This window comes from Danio rerio, chromosome 16 (assembly GCF_049306965.1).
Source record: "Danio rerio strain Tuebingen ecotype United States chromosome 16, GRCz12tu, whole genome shotgun sequence".
Classification (NCBI taxonomy): domain Eukaryota; kingdom Metazoa; phylum Chordata; class Actinopteri; order Cypriniformes; family Danionidae; genus Danio; species Danio rerio.
This window is the reverse complement of record NC_133191.1, coordinates 40,172,541-40,188,945: the sequence shown is the minus strand read 5'-3', so window position 1 is coordinate 40,188,945 and position 16,405 is coordinate 40,172,541. Positions and strand designations below refer to the sequence as shown.

The 16,405-nt window shown below is 36.5% G+C and overlaps 2 protein-coding genes across 23 annotated transcripts in view; one reads left to right on the top strand and one right to left on the bottom strand.

Moving 5' to 3' along the window:
* The first annotated feature begins 397 nt into the window (after nucleotides 1-397).
* The window catches only part of LOC141378264 (serine/threonine-protein kinase pim-2-like), an 80,303-nt gene continuing 64,295 nt past the window's right edge, over nucleotides 398-16,405 (top strand). For 2 of the 14 annotated variants that reach the window (XR_012392339.1, XR_012392349.1), the window contains exons 1-3: nucleotides 398-736; nucleotides 3,178-3,224; nucleotides 10,907-10,987. The gene's annotated coding sequence lies outside the window, so the exon portion shown is untranslated. Of the gene's footprint in view, nucleotides 737-3,177; nucleotides 3,225-10,543; nucleotides 10,652-10,734; nucleotides 10,988-12,129; nucleotides 12,211-16,405 lie in introns of those variants that run through there. The other 12 variants (XR_012392340.1, XR_012392352.1, XR_012392350.1 and 9 more) reach the window with 11 other exon arrangements.
* LOC141378252 (uncharacterized) overlaps nucleotides 13,465-16,405 on the bottom strand; it is a 60,529-nt gene continuing 57,588 nt past the window's right edge. For all 9 annotated transcript variants that reach the window (XM_073926312.1, XM_073926314.1, XM_073926315.1 and 6 more), the window contains one exon: nucleotides 13,465-15,565. In XM_073926312.1, coding sequence (XP_073782413.1) covers nucleotides 15,468-15,565 — 98 coding nt within the window. In that variant the 3' untranslated portion in view covers nucleotides 13,465-15,467. The remainder of the gene's footprint in view (nucleotides 15,566-16,405) is intronic.

The following is a 16,405-nucleotide window of genomic DNA, read 5'->3' as shown; positions in this document are numbered from 1 at the left end:
TTTGCACAGATTAACTTGTTTATTTTAAGACTAGCCATATGCTAGCAACATAAACATTGAACATTTTGATTTAATGCAGACTTTAAACGAAATATTCACCCAGATATGATAATTCTGTCGTCATTTACTCAATCTTCACTTGCTTCAAAACATGTTTGAGTTTCTTTTTTCTGTTAAACACATTTAGGCTAAACATTGCTAGACAGACTGCTAGACAATGACTTCCATAGTATTTTTTCCTGCCGATTTCTAGCATTATTCAGAATACATATTTTTGTTTAACAGAGGTAATAAATGTTCAGTAAATAAATGGTGACAAAAGTTTTCTCTTGCTAGGAACTATCCCTTTAAGTGTCGTGCGCGCGGGACTTTTATTGTGAAGGCGCAGCGCTGCTGTGTTTCCGTGTTTAGTCAGCGTCGATCATCTGACGGCTTTAGTTCCTTTAAACGGAGTTTTGGAGTATTTTTTGGGAGTATTTAATCTGTTGAAGGGAGAGTTTAGGGTCCAGACATAAAGTCAACAGTGTTCTGCTGTTTAAAGCGTACAATTCTTCACATTATGGGGCAGTTTCTTGTGTTTTGGTCGACCTTCCTGCTGATGTGCGTCGCGTTCAGTTTTTCTGAATCAGAATCAACAACAACACAACAACCTACAACTGCTCCACCTGTGCGCAAACGTACATTTTCATCTGCATCTGCTTCCTTTATTTTCATCCCATATTTCTATTCCATTGAGGTAAAGTTGGTGTTATAGCCGCAAATTCGTTCATTGCCAACTTGTGACTCGCTCCCTATGTTGTTTACCATGATACGTTACTTTGAATATTGGGTCAAAATCAAATACAAGTAACTTATGACTTGAAAACAACATTAGCTCTGTTTATTTGACTGTGAACAATGTTGTACTTTGATAGTCATTGACTGATAATAGGATTTCTCTATTTAGAATTAGCAAAGAATACTTTTCTGAAATTAAATTAAGGAGAAAATCTGAATGTGTTAATATAAAACTAACAATCTGCAGTCTAAAAGTGCTCGTAATGCACATACATATTAATAAATAGAGTATTATACATGTTTCTATTATTGTTCTTATTGTATGTGTATTTCTGTTATAACTTACATAATGTAAATATGTTCTTAATGTTAATGTTCTAATTTAACTTTTACATATTAAAATATATTTAACTTTCAAAGTCAAATTTGAGGGGCAGTAGTGTTTAGTCTTCAATATAAAATGCAAAAACTGTGTGTCTGTCTGTGTGTGTTTAAGTAATGTCACAGAAATATAAGCTCCATATTTTGGGAATTTTGGAAATTAAATTGTTTTGAAGGCCCTTGTTTTGTATTTTTAATTATATATTTCATTCTATCGTATATTTCTTTATCATATTTTCATTTTAAACTCATATAATCATATACAGTACGCCCCATTTGAAAATTAATATTTTTCAGGGAGTAAAGGTCATATTTTTATTGATATAAAGTTGGTTTTATATTCACACATTCAGACTTTCTGCTTAATATAATTTCAGAAAAGTATTATTTACATGTCCTTAATAGTGAAATCATATTAGCAGCCAATGACTATCAAAATATAGCATTATTTACAGTGAATTGAATAGTGCTAATGTTGTTTTAAGTCATGCTTGCATGCGATTTCATATCCAGTATTTAAAATATAGCGCAGTAAACAATATCTAGACTGTCTCACAAATTGTCACTGAATGAATGTGCCAATAAAAGACTATTTCACCTCAATTTCTTACTGTATGTTTGTATTTCTTTAATATATTTTTTAGTTTTTTAAATATATCTAACTTTTAAAGTTGTCATATATTTGAATGCCAGTATTGTTAGTCTTCACTATAAAAACACTAAAATTATGTGTGTGTTGAAATAATATCACAGAAATATAAGTTGCATATTTTGGGAACTTTGAAAATTTGTTTTTTTGAAGGCCAATTTTTAGTATTTGGGGTAAAGTTGGTTTTTATATTTGCACATTCAGACATTTATTCTTCTTAATAAGATTACAGAAAAGTAATGTTTGCAAATTGTAAGTAGTGAAATCATATTAGCAGCCAATGACTATTAAAATACAGTGCTAATGTTGCTTTCAAGTCATACATACATGTGATTTCAGATCCAATATTCAGTATAGCGCAGTCAACAATATTTGGACCGTCTCACAAGTTATCACTGAAAGAATGTGAGAATATAAAAGCAATGCCCTCAATATATTTACTCGGTTATTTTAATGAACACCCCAGTTTGAAAATGAATATTTTTATCCATTTCTCAGTGAATATAGGTCTTATATTTTTGTGCATTTGAACAAAACCGATTTATTATTTATTAAAATATTTTTGTAGTCATCAAACATCTTTAGAAATGTTTACATCTTTAGTTTTTTTGTCAGATTAGCTCTAGTTTTAGCTTCATTACTGTCTGATCTAATGTATGTGCACACAAATAATATTATAAAGCATTCATTTTCTTTTTGGCCCAGTCTCTTCATTAATCAGGGGTCGCCAGAGTGGAATGAATCACCAACTTATCCAGCATATGTTTTATGCAGCGCATACCGTTCACTGAATGCGTGTTTGTGTCTCTTTCTTAATGTTTTATGTATTGTGAGCATCAGGGTTATTAAAGTAAACTGAAACCATTTTGTTACTTGAAATAAATTAAACATTAACTGAAAAGTGTATATCAATATATAAACCTTTAACTTGCTTTATTGCCAAGGAATTTTAATTTAGTTTAACTTGATGCATTAACAAAATTAAAATAAGAAGCATAAAAACTATGTAGACATATAAAAATAATACTATAAATTCGAAACAAATAAACTTGACTAAACTAAAATAACACAGAAATCCAAAATTAAAAGCCATTTACCAAAATAAATAACATTGAAGTGTTTTAGCATTTATGTGAAGATCTTATAAACATTAAAATACTTTGGAGTAGTTTAATAATGCAGAAGATTTAAAAATAAACACAGAAACAAAAACATTTGAATATAAATTTTCTTCCTGGCTTTAGTATTAAATACATTTGTTTTCAGAACATCAAAACATGTTTCTGAACACACAGATCTCTTTATTGTCAGAGTGTTTTTATTGTTTGTGTTTTGTCTCTTCTCTTCATATACTTTATTTTTAACCCCAGCATGCAACACTCTGACTTCCTGTGAGACCTGCCTCGCCAACGTCTCGGTAAGAGTGCAAAAAACCACTCATTTACTGGTTATTAGCTGTTGTTGATGTTGACCAGTGTGTGTGTTTCTGTGCAGTGTTTGTGTGTGTGTCTGTGTGTGTGTTTCTCTGCTGTGAGTGTGTGTGTGTTTGTGTGTTTTTTACTCTGCTGTGAGTGTGTGTGTGTGTTTGTTTCTGTGATTGTGTGTATTATTATTATTGTTTAGTGTGTCTTTCTCCGCAGTTTCTGTGTGTGTATCATTGTTGATGATAATCAGTGTGTGTGTGTGTGTGTGTTTCTCTGCAGTATATGTGTGTATTATTATTATTGTTGATGATGATCAGTGTGTGTGTGTGTGTGTGTGTGTGTGTGTGTGTGTGAGTGAGAGAGAGAGTGTGTTTGTGTGTGTTTCTCTGCTGTATATGTGTGTATTATTATTATTGTTGATGATGATGATCAGTGTGTGTGTGTGTGTGTGTGTGAGAGAGAGTGTGTTTGTGTGTGTGTGTGTGTGTGTGTGTGTGTGTATTTCTCTGCTGTATATGTGTGTATTATTATTATTGTTGATGATGATCAGTGTGTGTGTGTGTGTGTTTCTCTGCAGTATATGTGTGTATTATTGTTGATGATGATCAGTGTGTGTGTGTGTGTGTGTGTGTGTGTGTGTTTCTCTGCAGTATATGTGTGTATTATTATTATTGTTGATGATGATCTCTGTGTGTGTGTGTGTGTGTGTGTGTGTGTGTGTGTGTTTGTGTGTGTGTGTTTCTCTGCAGTATATGTGTGTATTATTATTATTGTTGATGATGATCAGTGTGTTAGTGTGTATAGGGAGTTGATGAATTAAATTGGCTGTAGTGTGTGTGTGTGTGTGTGTGTGTGTGTGTGTGTTTGTGTGTGTGAGAATGAGTATGTATGGGCGTTTACCAATGATGGGTTGCAGCTGGAAGAGCATCCGCTGCGTAAAACATTTGCTGGAATAGTTGGCAGTTCATTCCGCAGTGGGGATCCCTGATTAATTAATGCACTAAGCCGAAAAGAAAATGAATGAATGAATGAACATCTCCCGTCTCCTTTTGTGACAGCTTACAGGCTTTCAGCTTTGAGTAGTGTTGTCATAATCAGGGTAAACCATGGTACATTTTCTGATGGTTAGTAATATCTTTTTAAATATCATTATCATTAAAAGCATAATTGCTTACCATGACTTTTTTAAAACTCACAGTAAATCCTGTAACATCGCGATTCGCTAATTGTGAAAGGCTGCACTGTAAATGCATATTTTTATATAGACGGTTACTGTAATATACTGTATATTCATATATACAGTGCAGTTAAAGGGACAGTTCACCAAAACTCAAAATTCCGTCATCATATACTCAATTTCTTTCTTCTGTTAAAAACAAATAAGATATTTTGAAGAATGTTGGAAACCTGTAACCGTTGCTTAACTCTAAAAAATCATCTGTGTAAATATTATTATTTTTTTCTGAAGAAAATGCATCTTTATTTACAATGCACAGTTATGTTACGTAAAGTGGGATGCACTTTGTCTTCCTTTTTTTAAAGAATACTTTGTAATTGAATAAATACATGTACAGTTGCAATCAGAATTATTAACCCACCTGAATTATAAGTCCCCTGGTTTATTTTTCCCAAGTTTCAAAATTCGGAGAGCAAATATTTATCAACATTTCTAATCATAATAATTGTAATAACTCATCTCTAATAACTGATCTATTTTCTCTTTGTCATGATGACAGTAAATAATATTAGACTAGATATTCTTCAAGACTCTTCTATACAGCTTAAAGTGACATTTAAAGGCTTCTCTAGGGTAATTAGGGTTAACTAGGCAGGTTAGGGTAATTAGGCAAGTTATTGTATAACGAGGGTTTGTTCTGTAGACTATCGAAAACAAATATAGCTTAAAGGGGCTAATAATATTGACCTTAAAATGTTTTTTTAAAAATTAAAAACTGCTTTTATTCTCGCCGAAATAAAACAAATAAGACTTTCTCCAGAAGAACAAATATTATCAGATATACGGTGAAAATTTCCTTGCTCTGTTAAACATTATTTGGGAAATATTTAAAAAAATGAAAAAAATCAAATAATAATTGTAATTATTAATATTAAAAGTTGAATAATTCTGATCACAACTGTATATATATTTTAGAGTTGTTATATGATGTTTCATCATGTCTATCTGCTAAACCACACATGCACGCAATGATAATTTCCCATCTGTCATGCTGCATTACATATACGTATGCGTATAGTTTCCATATAAAAACAAGCAATTATAACTATGGATTTTTAGCTTATTTGATGACATCATTGCTCTGTTTTACATGCATGACCTTCTGATAGTTGCACTGATTTTACTGATCTTAAATTTGTTTATTAATGTTTGAATAATCTTGAGGCGTCACGGTGGCGCAGTAAGTAGTGCTGTCGCCTCACAGCAAGAAGGTCGCTGGTTCGAGCCTCGGCTGGGTCAGTTGGCATTTCTGTGTGGAGTTTGCATGTTCTCCCCGTGTTGCCGTGGGTTCCCTCCGGGTGTTCCGGTTTCCAGGTACAGGTGAATTGGGAAAGCTAAAATTGCAATAGTATCTGGATGCAGCCTTTATGATGCGAGCTGAGATTGAATCACTCAGTGATGCAACGTCAGACACAATGCACTCAAATGGAACTAGTGATGTCACTGTGAGGGGTAGGGTAAAGGGTGAGGTTAGGTGAGCCAATTAAAAGCATTGGATGCAGCTCAGATTGCACTGCACCAGGTCTGCATCCAGACCCCTCTCTAAAATTGTCCTTATACAAGTGTGAATGAGAGTGTATGTGTGTTCCCCAGAGATGGGTTGCAGCTGGAAGGGAATCCGCTGCGTAAAACATATGCTAGATAAGTTGGCGGTTCATTCCGCTGTGGCAACCCCTGATTAATAAAGGCGCTAAGCCAAAAAGAAAATGAATGAATGAATAATCATGTAGTATTGCTGTTTTCTGAGCTGATAAAATGATTAAGCATTCTTCACTGTGAAGGGAAAAAATTCTGAAATTTGCACGTCTACAATGAGAAAATAATGTAAATGTTTTATTAGAGTTACAAACAAAACAGCAGTGCCTAAATTAAAGTTTAAAGTTCAAATTAAAGTCTTCCTGGAGGTTTCCACACACTTATTCACACAAAACAGGATCTTTTTTGATTGTTTGTTTGATTGATTGTTTTCTTTTCAATTATCAGTATTTTTTCTTGCTACTGTACCTCGTAATGTTTTCTTTCAAGGTTTCCACAGAATTATGCACAAAAAACAAGGAAGTCTATATTGGGTTGATAGATGTTTTTCAATAAAGGATCTAAAGATATATTTGACACTTTTAACATGTTTTCTAATGCATCTAAATTTTTGTTTAAATTTAGATTTTTGTTAACATAATTTTACATGGGCAGCACAATCGCTTGACTGCAAGAAGGTCGCTGGTTCAAGCCCCTGCTGGGTCAGTTGGCATTTCTGAGTGGAGTTAGCATGTTCTCTCTGTGTTGGCGTGGGTTTCCTCTGGTTCCTCTAGTTTCCCCCACAAGTCCAAAAAAACATACGGAATAGGTGAATTGGGTAGGCTAAATTGTTTATTATAAGCTAATATTTATTATATTAATAATGTATCATTATATAAAATATCATATTATATGGGCATCACAGTGGCACAGTGGGTAGCACAATCGCCTCAGAACAAGAAGGTCGCTGGTTCGAGCCTCGTTTGGGTCAGTGGGGATTTCTGTGTGGACTTTGCATGTTCTCCCCTCGTTGCCGTGGGTTTCCTCCAGGTACTCTATAGGTGAATTGAGTTAGTTAAATTGTCCGTAGTGTGTGTGTGTGTGTGTGTGTGTGTGTGTGTGAATAAGTGTGTAAATAAGTGTTTCCAAGTGATGGGTTGAAGCTGGAAGGGCATCCGCTGTGTAAAACATATGCTGAATAAGTTGACGGTTCATTCCGCTGTGGCGACCCCGGATTATTAAAGGGACTAAGCCGAAAAGAAAATGAATGAATGAATGAATGAATTAATGATTTTACATTTAAATTTCATCAGTACAGAACTGAAGCCACGGCCTCTGCATTGCAAGCCCAGTAATCTATTGTTGATCATAAAAACTGAGCACTTTAATGTATTTTTGTATTATTCAGCTCAGCATCTTAAGTTAAATGCAAAGTTCAGCATGTGCTCAGGGAACGTCTGACTCACGCTCACATTTTAACCCATTTCCTCTCCAAACGCTTCCTCATCCTCAAGTTTTTTGCTCGTCTGAACATCCACACTGTCCTTCTGTTCAGACAAATTAAACACAACAGTGCAAAAAAATCCACATGACATGATAGGAAACACTGCAGAGCTGTCTTTTTTTATGCAAAATATAAATTACAAAGCAAAATAATATTAAAAAACACCAGAATTATATAATTAAATATGCTGCTTTCTATTCTGACTGGAAGAAAATGAATTGACTGCCTCATTTCTCCATTGAAAATCACTTAGAATGAGCTTAATATTCTAATTGTTATTTCTGTGCAACCTAAACATAACTTACATAACCTGAACAGAACCAATATATGAAAGCCTGAACATACTCTTAACATAACCAAATACATAAACTAGACATAACCTTAAACATAACCAATAGATAACCTAGGGTTACCACTTTTGATAGAAAAAAAAAAAAGGGACGCATACTGCTTGGGGGCTAGATCGCTTGGGGGCCTAGACCAGGGGTTTTCAAACTTTTTCAGCTGAGGGCCCCTTTGTGTAGGGCGAATTCTTTCGGGGACCCCCAAAAAATAAATATCACGCCACCCCTTCAAATTAACAACTGTACTTAATTTTCTAAAATTGTATTATTCAATACATTTATATTATTATATATTATTCAATAAATGTATATTATTCACTATCTGGATTAATTTTTGTAAGATGTCAGTTGAGTTGACATGGTTTCAGTGCTTCAGTCTATTGATCAAATCTTCATGCGCAGTGTTCATTGTGGTCTGCTCTCACTGGATTCCATCAAGCCATATTTTGTGTACGAGTCGTCACTTTACAGTTTTTTATGCCATTTTTATGCTTTTTTTCTGCCTATGCACAGCTAGACTCTTCTGTATTTACCCTTACAGCTGAGAGTCTAAATGTATCTAAAGATTTACAGCTTTGAAGGTGTAAAGAGTTTTGTCATTCATCAGCCTGTTAACAGTTAACTGTACTGTTGTAACCAGCAATACTACAATGGAGGCTGTAGTGGTTCAGTGTGTTTTGTTTATTTTTATTCCTTTTATTTGTGCACATCATAATTTACTCAGGTCGACAATCCTGACTTACACTGATAAAAAATAATTTCCTAAATGCAATCTAGAATTGGGTATTCAAGTTCAAAGAGCCACAAGTTTTACTTTGCTTAATTTTAGAAGCTTTGCTGACTTTAAAATGTTCATACCAGTTTGTTCTATTAATAATAATACTGAACATTACATTTAAATTACTCAAATGAATATGGGAAAAAGTGGAACAGCTTGAAAAAAATGCATTTATATTCAGAGTATTAAAATTTGATCAGATATGTTGAGCTCCATTAAATACAGAGATCACTAATACATTTTAATATTTAATAATTAATTAGCCCTATAACATAACACAAACAGATACATTATAATTTTTATAGGCTATAGTGGTTTTATTCAGGGTGTATACAATTTAGTTTTTTTTTAATCATCCAGTTATGAACCAATGTGAGTAAGAGGTTCACTGCAGAGCTCATCCAGCTGTCATTAGTGTAACAGGAGTGAAACTCTTAGAACTCGCTGATGTGATGACAGCTCCATTCATTGTTATTGCAGCACTTTTTGCTTTACAATTTTAATATGTTTGTTTGCCATGCTGCAAAGAGGACCGTCTGATATTTGTACAATGCAAAGTGTAAAGCCTGTGGCACTGTGGACGAGGTGCAATGTTGTGCCGTGTCTTTAAAATGATATTTGTTCCCCATGAGTGAAGCCTGCGCAGAGAGGCGCTTGCTCCGCAGCACCCAGCTGATCGATTACTTAGGAACGCAAGCCATAAACAGGGTAGTGCTTTCAGCCTCCGATAATGTTCTTATTGATCATGTATTTTAACTGAAATATTGTCAGTAAATAGACCTGAGCATTCATTTAGTTGTTTAGCTTAAAAGAGGTAAGCGTAAGTGAAAGGTAAACGCTGTCAGGTGCAGCAGACAAGCGCCAAAAATAACAGGAAGTGCCCGGCCAGAAGCGCTTATTCAATAAAAGTCCCCGTGCACAGAGGCGGGCCGCTGTGCTTTTTTTCCTGTTTCACGAAAGTGTCAACTGCATTTAAATGACATAAGCATAAAGCTTAATTTTTGCAGTACTTTTGAGCTCAAATTATTATAAAAAAATATATTAACCTTCAGGATGATGCGGGACACAAAATTCAACCATGTGGGCCCATTGATTACCCCTTATCTAAAATTTTTGCGGCCCCCCTAGCGCCATCTGGTGGCCCCCCAGGGGACCGCGGCCCCCAGTTTGAAGACCCCTGGCCTAGACCACAGTGATCACAGGCCCAATAGCATGTCAGTGGTGGTAAATCACAATTTAAAATATGTTTTCAGGAAAGTATGAACACTTGAACATTAAAAAAGCTGTCTTTTATTGAAATCTGTGTAAACAGACGCAGTCAGTCTTTCTCTTTTACAGCTCTGCAGCACTGATATAGCTGATGTTATGCTTAATAGATAACTAGCGATAACTCAGCTGCTGTAACTGTATGCCAATGCAAAACCCGGCACGTTTAAGGTTTGTTTTCTTGCAGAGTGATATCCGATATAAAGTGGGTCCCAGATTGTAAAAGAAGCACTGCATTAAATGACATTTTCCCGCCATTTATGAGCGTTTATTTTACCCCAGTATATACAATGGAGCTTCTGCGCTAGCCAGCCGATTCTGACGGGCGCGTGCGAGTAAACGACTTTTTATCTCGTTTTACGCTTGAGCAACTAATGAATGCCAACGTTTATTTAACTGAATGTATTTTAATTACATTACAACATTGATGCTGTAAAAAAAAACTTAAAAAATGGACCCGGAAGCCGCTCCGCGTGACGTCACACTTAACAAGCGGATAAGAGTGTAGTAGAAAAGCGTCAGTAAAGATTTGAATACTGGAAAACTATTTAAACAACATTTTCCACGTTATATTTTATCAGGAACAACAATGTGAACTTTATTAAAGATGTGTTTGGCCATTAATTTCTGAATGAAAAATTATCCCGCTGCCGAGGATGACGTGAGAAGATGATTGACAGGTCTCGTAACTAGGCAACATAACGGTCCGTTAAAGAGGAATAACGGTAGTTTGTCCTAAAGCTTGCGTTACACACTCAAAAGTACGGTTTCTTTAAGTAAGTTCATACTGTTGGATGTCGTATAATAACGTTTGGTTTTACCTTATCTGGGACGTGTTTTTCTCTCACTTCTTGACCAGAATAATCACGATGATCCTCGGTGACGGTAGCTGTTCAGAGCCGAGTACTCGCGAGAGTCTCAACGGCGGCCAATAACGGAATATTGGATAAATCTAGCGAACAAAGCAGTGATTTGATACTCCAAGAGGACATTTCTGCGATTATTGACACACTTCTCTTGTCTACTGACAGTGAAATGTCTGCTTACTCAAAGATGCACATCTTTCTTCCACCTTTGGAACTTCCGGTCACCAATCTCCATCTCGACAACAGGTAAGCACTTTTTAATTAACACAGGTTAAGAGCACAGAATCTATGGTTAAATATGTTATATTAGATTCTATGCTCTTTGGCAAATCGGTGATGATTTATGTCAAGAGGGAAGTTGTTACATCACTTGTTTCTAGAAACCCATATTAGAAATTGGTTATGTCACCACATACTTTTGAAGAGCCTCCATTTTACCCATCCATCTGAAAATGAGTATGTTCCTCCATTTCTCAGTGTATATTGGCTGTGTAATTAGGTGCATTTTAAGAAAATAGATTTATTAAACAGATATATGTTACAATAATATTTTAGTCACTGAACATTTAGACAATGAAAAGATAATACAATTAAATTCAAGCAAACTATTGCAAAAATATGCAAATATTCGCTTGATTTTTCCTCTTTTTAAAATTAGTATTAAATATTTTTATCCAAAGAAGAAAGACACATATTGTTGAATCTAAGTTATTATAGGCAAGTTAGAGAATATTTCATATATGTTGTAGTAAGTTACTTTAGTCAGGCCCGTAGCCAGCCTGGTGAAAGAGGTGGTTGCTTTTCCCAAAAAAGTGAACCTTTTTGCAGTTATTCGCCTCATTTTCTATTTATTTATTAGGCTTAAATACTGCATTTTGAGACATTTTCAGCACTGTTTATTGCTGGATTAGCTTGTCGGATGGTCGTTATACCACACTCTTTGATGTGTAAAAATATTTCCAAAAGATTTAAATAACGAAATATAAATAAAAAAGAAAAGATTTTTAAAATACAAATTTATTACATTTTATGTCATTAGCAAAAAAAGATCTGTTAACGTTTTAAATTATTGGCCTAATGTCATTTATTAGGCAAATATCCTGAGCAGCACATTCAACTTTCCTCAGTCAGAGTTTGAGAGGGGTCTGGATGCAGACCTGGTGCTGTGCAATCTGAGCTGCATCCAATGCTATTTAATGTGCTCACCTAACCCCACCCGTCACTGTGACGTCACTCACTCCATTTAGTGCACTCACTGTGTCTGACATTGCATCGCTGATTGATGCAATCTCAGCTTGCATCATAAAGGCTGCATCCAGATAACATTGCAGAATTTGGCCATTTGAATATTGAATAATTAAAACATCATTTATTTATTTTCTTTTCAGCTTAGTCCCTTTATTAACCTTCCAGGTGCAACCCATCACTGGGAAACACCCATCACACTAATACACTACGGCCAATTTAGCTTACCAAATTCACCTGTACCGCATGTGTTTGGACTTGTGGGGGAAACCAGAGCACTTGGAGGAAACCCACTCGAACACAGGGAGAACATGCAAACTCCACACAGAAACGCCATCTGACCCACCCGAGGCTCAAACCGGCGACCGTCTTGAGGCAAGACATGTGGTACAGCTGAATTGGGTAAGCTAAAATTGTCCATAGTGTACGAGTGTGAATGAGAGTATATGGGTGCTTTCCAGTGATGGGTTGCAGCTGGGAGGGCATCTGCCGCGTAAAACGTGCTTGATAAGTTGGGGGTTCATTCCACTGCGGCGACCCAGATCAACAAATCTCGAAAATAAAATAAATGAATGAATAAAGTAGAGCAGGGGTGTCCAAACTCGGCCCTGGAGGGCCAGTGTCCAGAAGAGTTTAGCTCCAACCCTATTCAGACACACCTGAACAGCTAATTAAGCTCTTACTAGATATACTAGAAACTTCCTGGCAAGTTTGTTGAAGCAAGTTGGAGATAAACTCTCCAGGACACCGGCCCTCCAGGACCGAGCTTTTGTAAAATATTGTACATTTGAAAATGCATGAATAACAACAATAGCCAAATTATTATAATTAACTTTAATATGGGCCACTTTTGCTGCTTCACACTTTTTTCTATCGTTCATTTTTTTTCTTTCTAGAATAAGGTCCAAGACTTCTAAAAGTTACTTGTGAAATGTTTTCTCTATTTAACAACAGTACAGGTCAGTGGTGAAAGATGACTTCACTTATGTCAGATTCCGCTTGGACTTAAAGCCTTTGATAGGTTAAACGTTACATGACGCATCAATATTGTTCTATAAAGGCTAAACTAAGTCTGCAGTCTGTAAAACAGATCTTCTCTGTGTTGTTTTGTGTTGTGTTCACACTTATTGTCAGATCAACACACAGATAAAGTAGTTCAGGCATGTTTTGAGAGCATTACAGTCCAAATCAAATCAAATCACTTTTATTGTCACATCATCAGCAGCAGTGTGCTATGATGAGTGGAAAGCTTAGGTGCTGGCTCCAGACTGTACAAAATACAGATAGTGCAAATAAAATGACAGTGCAAAACACAAACAGTGCAAATACAACAGCATACTAAATAAAACAAAAAACAAAAAAAAAAACAGCATAATGTGAAATTGACAGCGATATGTACAATAAACATGCCGTATCATACGGTGAAGGATTTGACTTGTGTTAATGCAAGGAGCCGGTGTGATGAACAAAGAGCAGGAGTCAGAGATACAGTTTATTGAAGACAATAGTTTACAGTTTGATCAGCAGAAAACAGCTTCAACACACTCCATGGGGTTCGCAGGCCGCTCTGCGTACAGTCTCAATTTCACAGAAATGATAGAAGAGCAGCACACATGTGGTCAGTGACCAAATCAGATCATCAGGAATTCATACTTCCATTGTTTTTTGACATGATGCTGTTTTCCGCTTCTGCTTTCCACATTGTGCACTTCCTCCTGCGAGTGTCGCAGTCAGAGCTGCATGCAAATGAGGGCCGGCTGAAGCCTCCCCATTGGCCCATTAGCTCTAGATTGACAGCTTCCTTCTCCAGCCAATCAGGCGAGGAGAAAAGCTGACGTCACTCTAATGATGGTCGATACGCACAGGCGAGGACAGAGAAGTGTATAATAATTACCAATCGCTCTTAAATAACAATCTGCAGTGATCACACAACAGTGACAGAGAAGAAGAAAGGAGAGACTAAAACTAAACATAAAGCAAAAAATAATTAACCCATAACCCAACCATAAACCAACCCTAACCAAAACCTAACCCAACCATAACCCTAACCCAACCATAACCCTAACAAACATCCTAACCATAACCTAACTCTAAAAACAAAAAATCAGGTGTTTAGAGGGAACTGGGAAAGAAAGAAAGAAAGAAAGAAAGAAAACAGAAAGAAAGAGGTGAGGTCTGTCCTCATTAGTAAAGATGATTACTCCTCTATGTTGAGTATGTCTAACCCTAAACCCTAACCCTGACTGATTATCCTTCATTAATGAACACGTTTAACTATCAAACCTTTAACTATCACTAACTTCCTCCAATATTTACTGATGTTTCATCAATGAGGACCAAAGATTTTCTCCAAACAAGCACAGGATTTCCAGCACATAATCTAAAGAACACGAGCAGAAATAAACTAAACATCATCAATAATAAGCTGATTAATATCAATAAACATCTATTAAAGTCATACTCTAAACTACACTTGTGTCCGTAACTAATCTCTAAATGTCCCAGTCTTCACTAAAGCGCTGTTATTTAGCAAACCCTGCTGTTCAAAATGTCTCCATTAAACCCCTTCAGCTACTGGTTTATGTTAAAGCTCATTTGCAGAAATCCAGCGCTCGCTTGGAGAACAAGTGAGAAGAAGAAGAAAGCAGAAAGGTGTGAGCAGCAGCACTAGAAATAATCCTCATCAGATCTGACAAATCCACAGCTGGGCTAAAATCTGTCTGTGGCAGGAGGCTCTTATATCTAGCGTATCGGCCCATATAATCCTGCCCCGTCAGCGCCATCTACACCACCCTAGCCTATCTCTGTTAAAGAGAAAACGCCTTCAAAACCGGCCCGCGACGCCCCTGTTATATGCGCTTATCTCACTTAAACCTGCCTAAAGTCCCGTTAGAGCTACGAGCACTGTCTAATCTAGGCTTCCTGTCTTTATAAAGTATTGACGCACTACAGTAATGATATGCAGACTTTATCTTTCACTATTACTCCTACAGCTAGAGAAATAAAGCACACCAGTATGCTAATAAATCCAGCAGTTTGATTGATTCATCTGTGACTATTTCCCTTAATATGACTATTTACTCTACAGTCGGTGCTAACCCAGTTCATATAAAACACGACGTCCTGTCTAAACGTCAATCAACCTGCTTTCCTTATTTCAACTATTAATGCTGTCCTGCCGCAGACACATTCTACCCCAGCTGAGGATTAGCGCTAACACTCAATCTCCGTCGTCGCCTGTGCGCATCGGCCGCCATTAGACTGACATCAGCTTCCTTCCTCACCTGATTGGCTGGAGGAGGAGCTGTCGGTCTAGAGCTGGTGGACCAATAGGGATGCTTCAACCGGCCCTCATTTACATGCAACTCAGACTACAACCCTCGCAGGAGGAAGTGCAGCATTTGGGAAGCAGAAGCGGAAAACAACAAATGACAAACATCAAACATGGAAGAATGAAACCGTTTCCTGCTGATGATGGCCTCTACGTCATGCTGAACCACTTGTGCTCCAAAATCTCCTCTAAAACAGGTCCAGTTTCAGGACGGAAACCGATCACCCACTTAAACAGATCCCGGCAATCTGTGGAAATATTAAAAAGAGATTATGTTAGTCATGGATGCTCTTGATGATGATACAGCACAGAGATTTATTCAGTGTTCTGGTGAAATTCTTGATTCTGATTGGCTGGAATGAAATCATTAAATCCAGTTTCAGTCAGTCATAATCAGTTCTAGATGAATGCGCCACACGCAAATATTAGCCTTAACCATAGCAACTCGGTAACCATCGCTGAAGCTTTCATTGGATGTGTGCTTTATCTGGAGCCAACGGGGATCAACCAAGTCGCAAATACGGTCAGAAATGGATGAGGTAGCTAACACATGTTACTATGAGCTATAATATCAAATACATGACAGAGTCAGAGATTCAGTCAAATCTGCTGCAATAGTACTTTAACTTGTCTTAAGCCCCTTTCACACAGTAATACCAGTAAATATCCAGAAAATTACTGGAACGACTTTGCCGGTAAATAAAAAAGAAAAACACTGTTGACAAAGGCAAAGATGTTCTGGAATTTTTCCCATAAAGAATATTCACACATCAATTCCAAAATACCGGTAAATTCTGACATCATTCACCGGAAATAAGCTCTAAACGGCAGCGCTTGTGTTTGTACACAGAGAAGCGGTCGGGCTTTTGTTGATGGCTTCACATTTATTTAAAGCTTTAGCATTCATGCAGCTGCTTTGTCCCAGAGACATCCAAAGCAGAAGCACGAACAGCAGCTTCGTGTTTACACATTTGACGACATTACAAATTCTGTGGATGGACGAGTATTGTGAACAACTTTGATGAAAACATATAGAGGAACACTTTTGTATGTTGAGATGTACATAATATGTGTGCTGGCGCTCACCA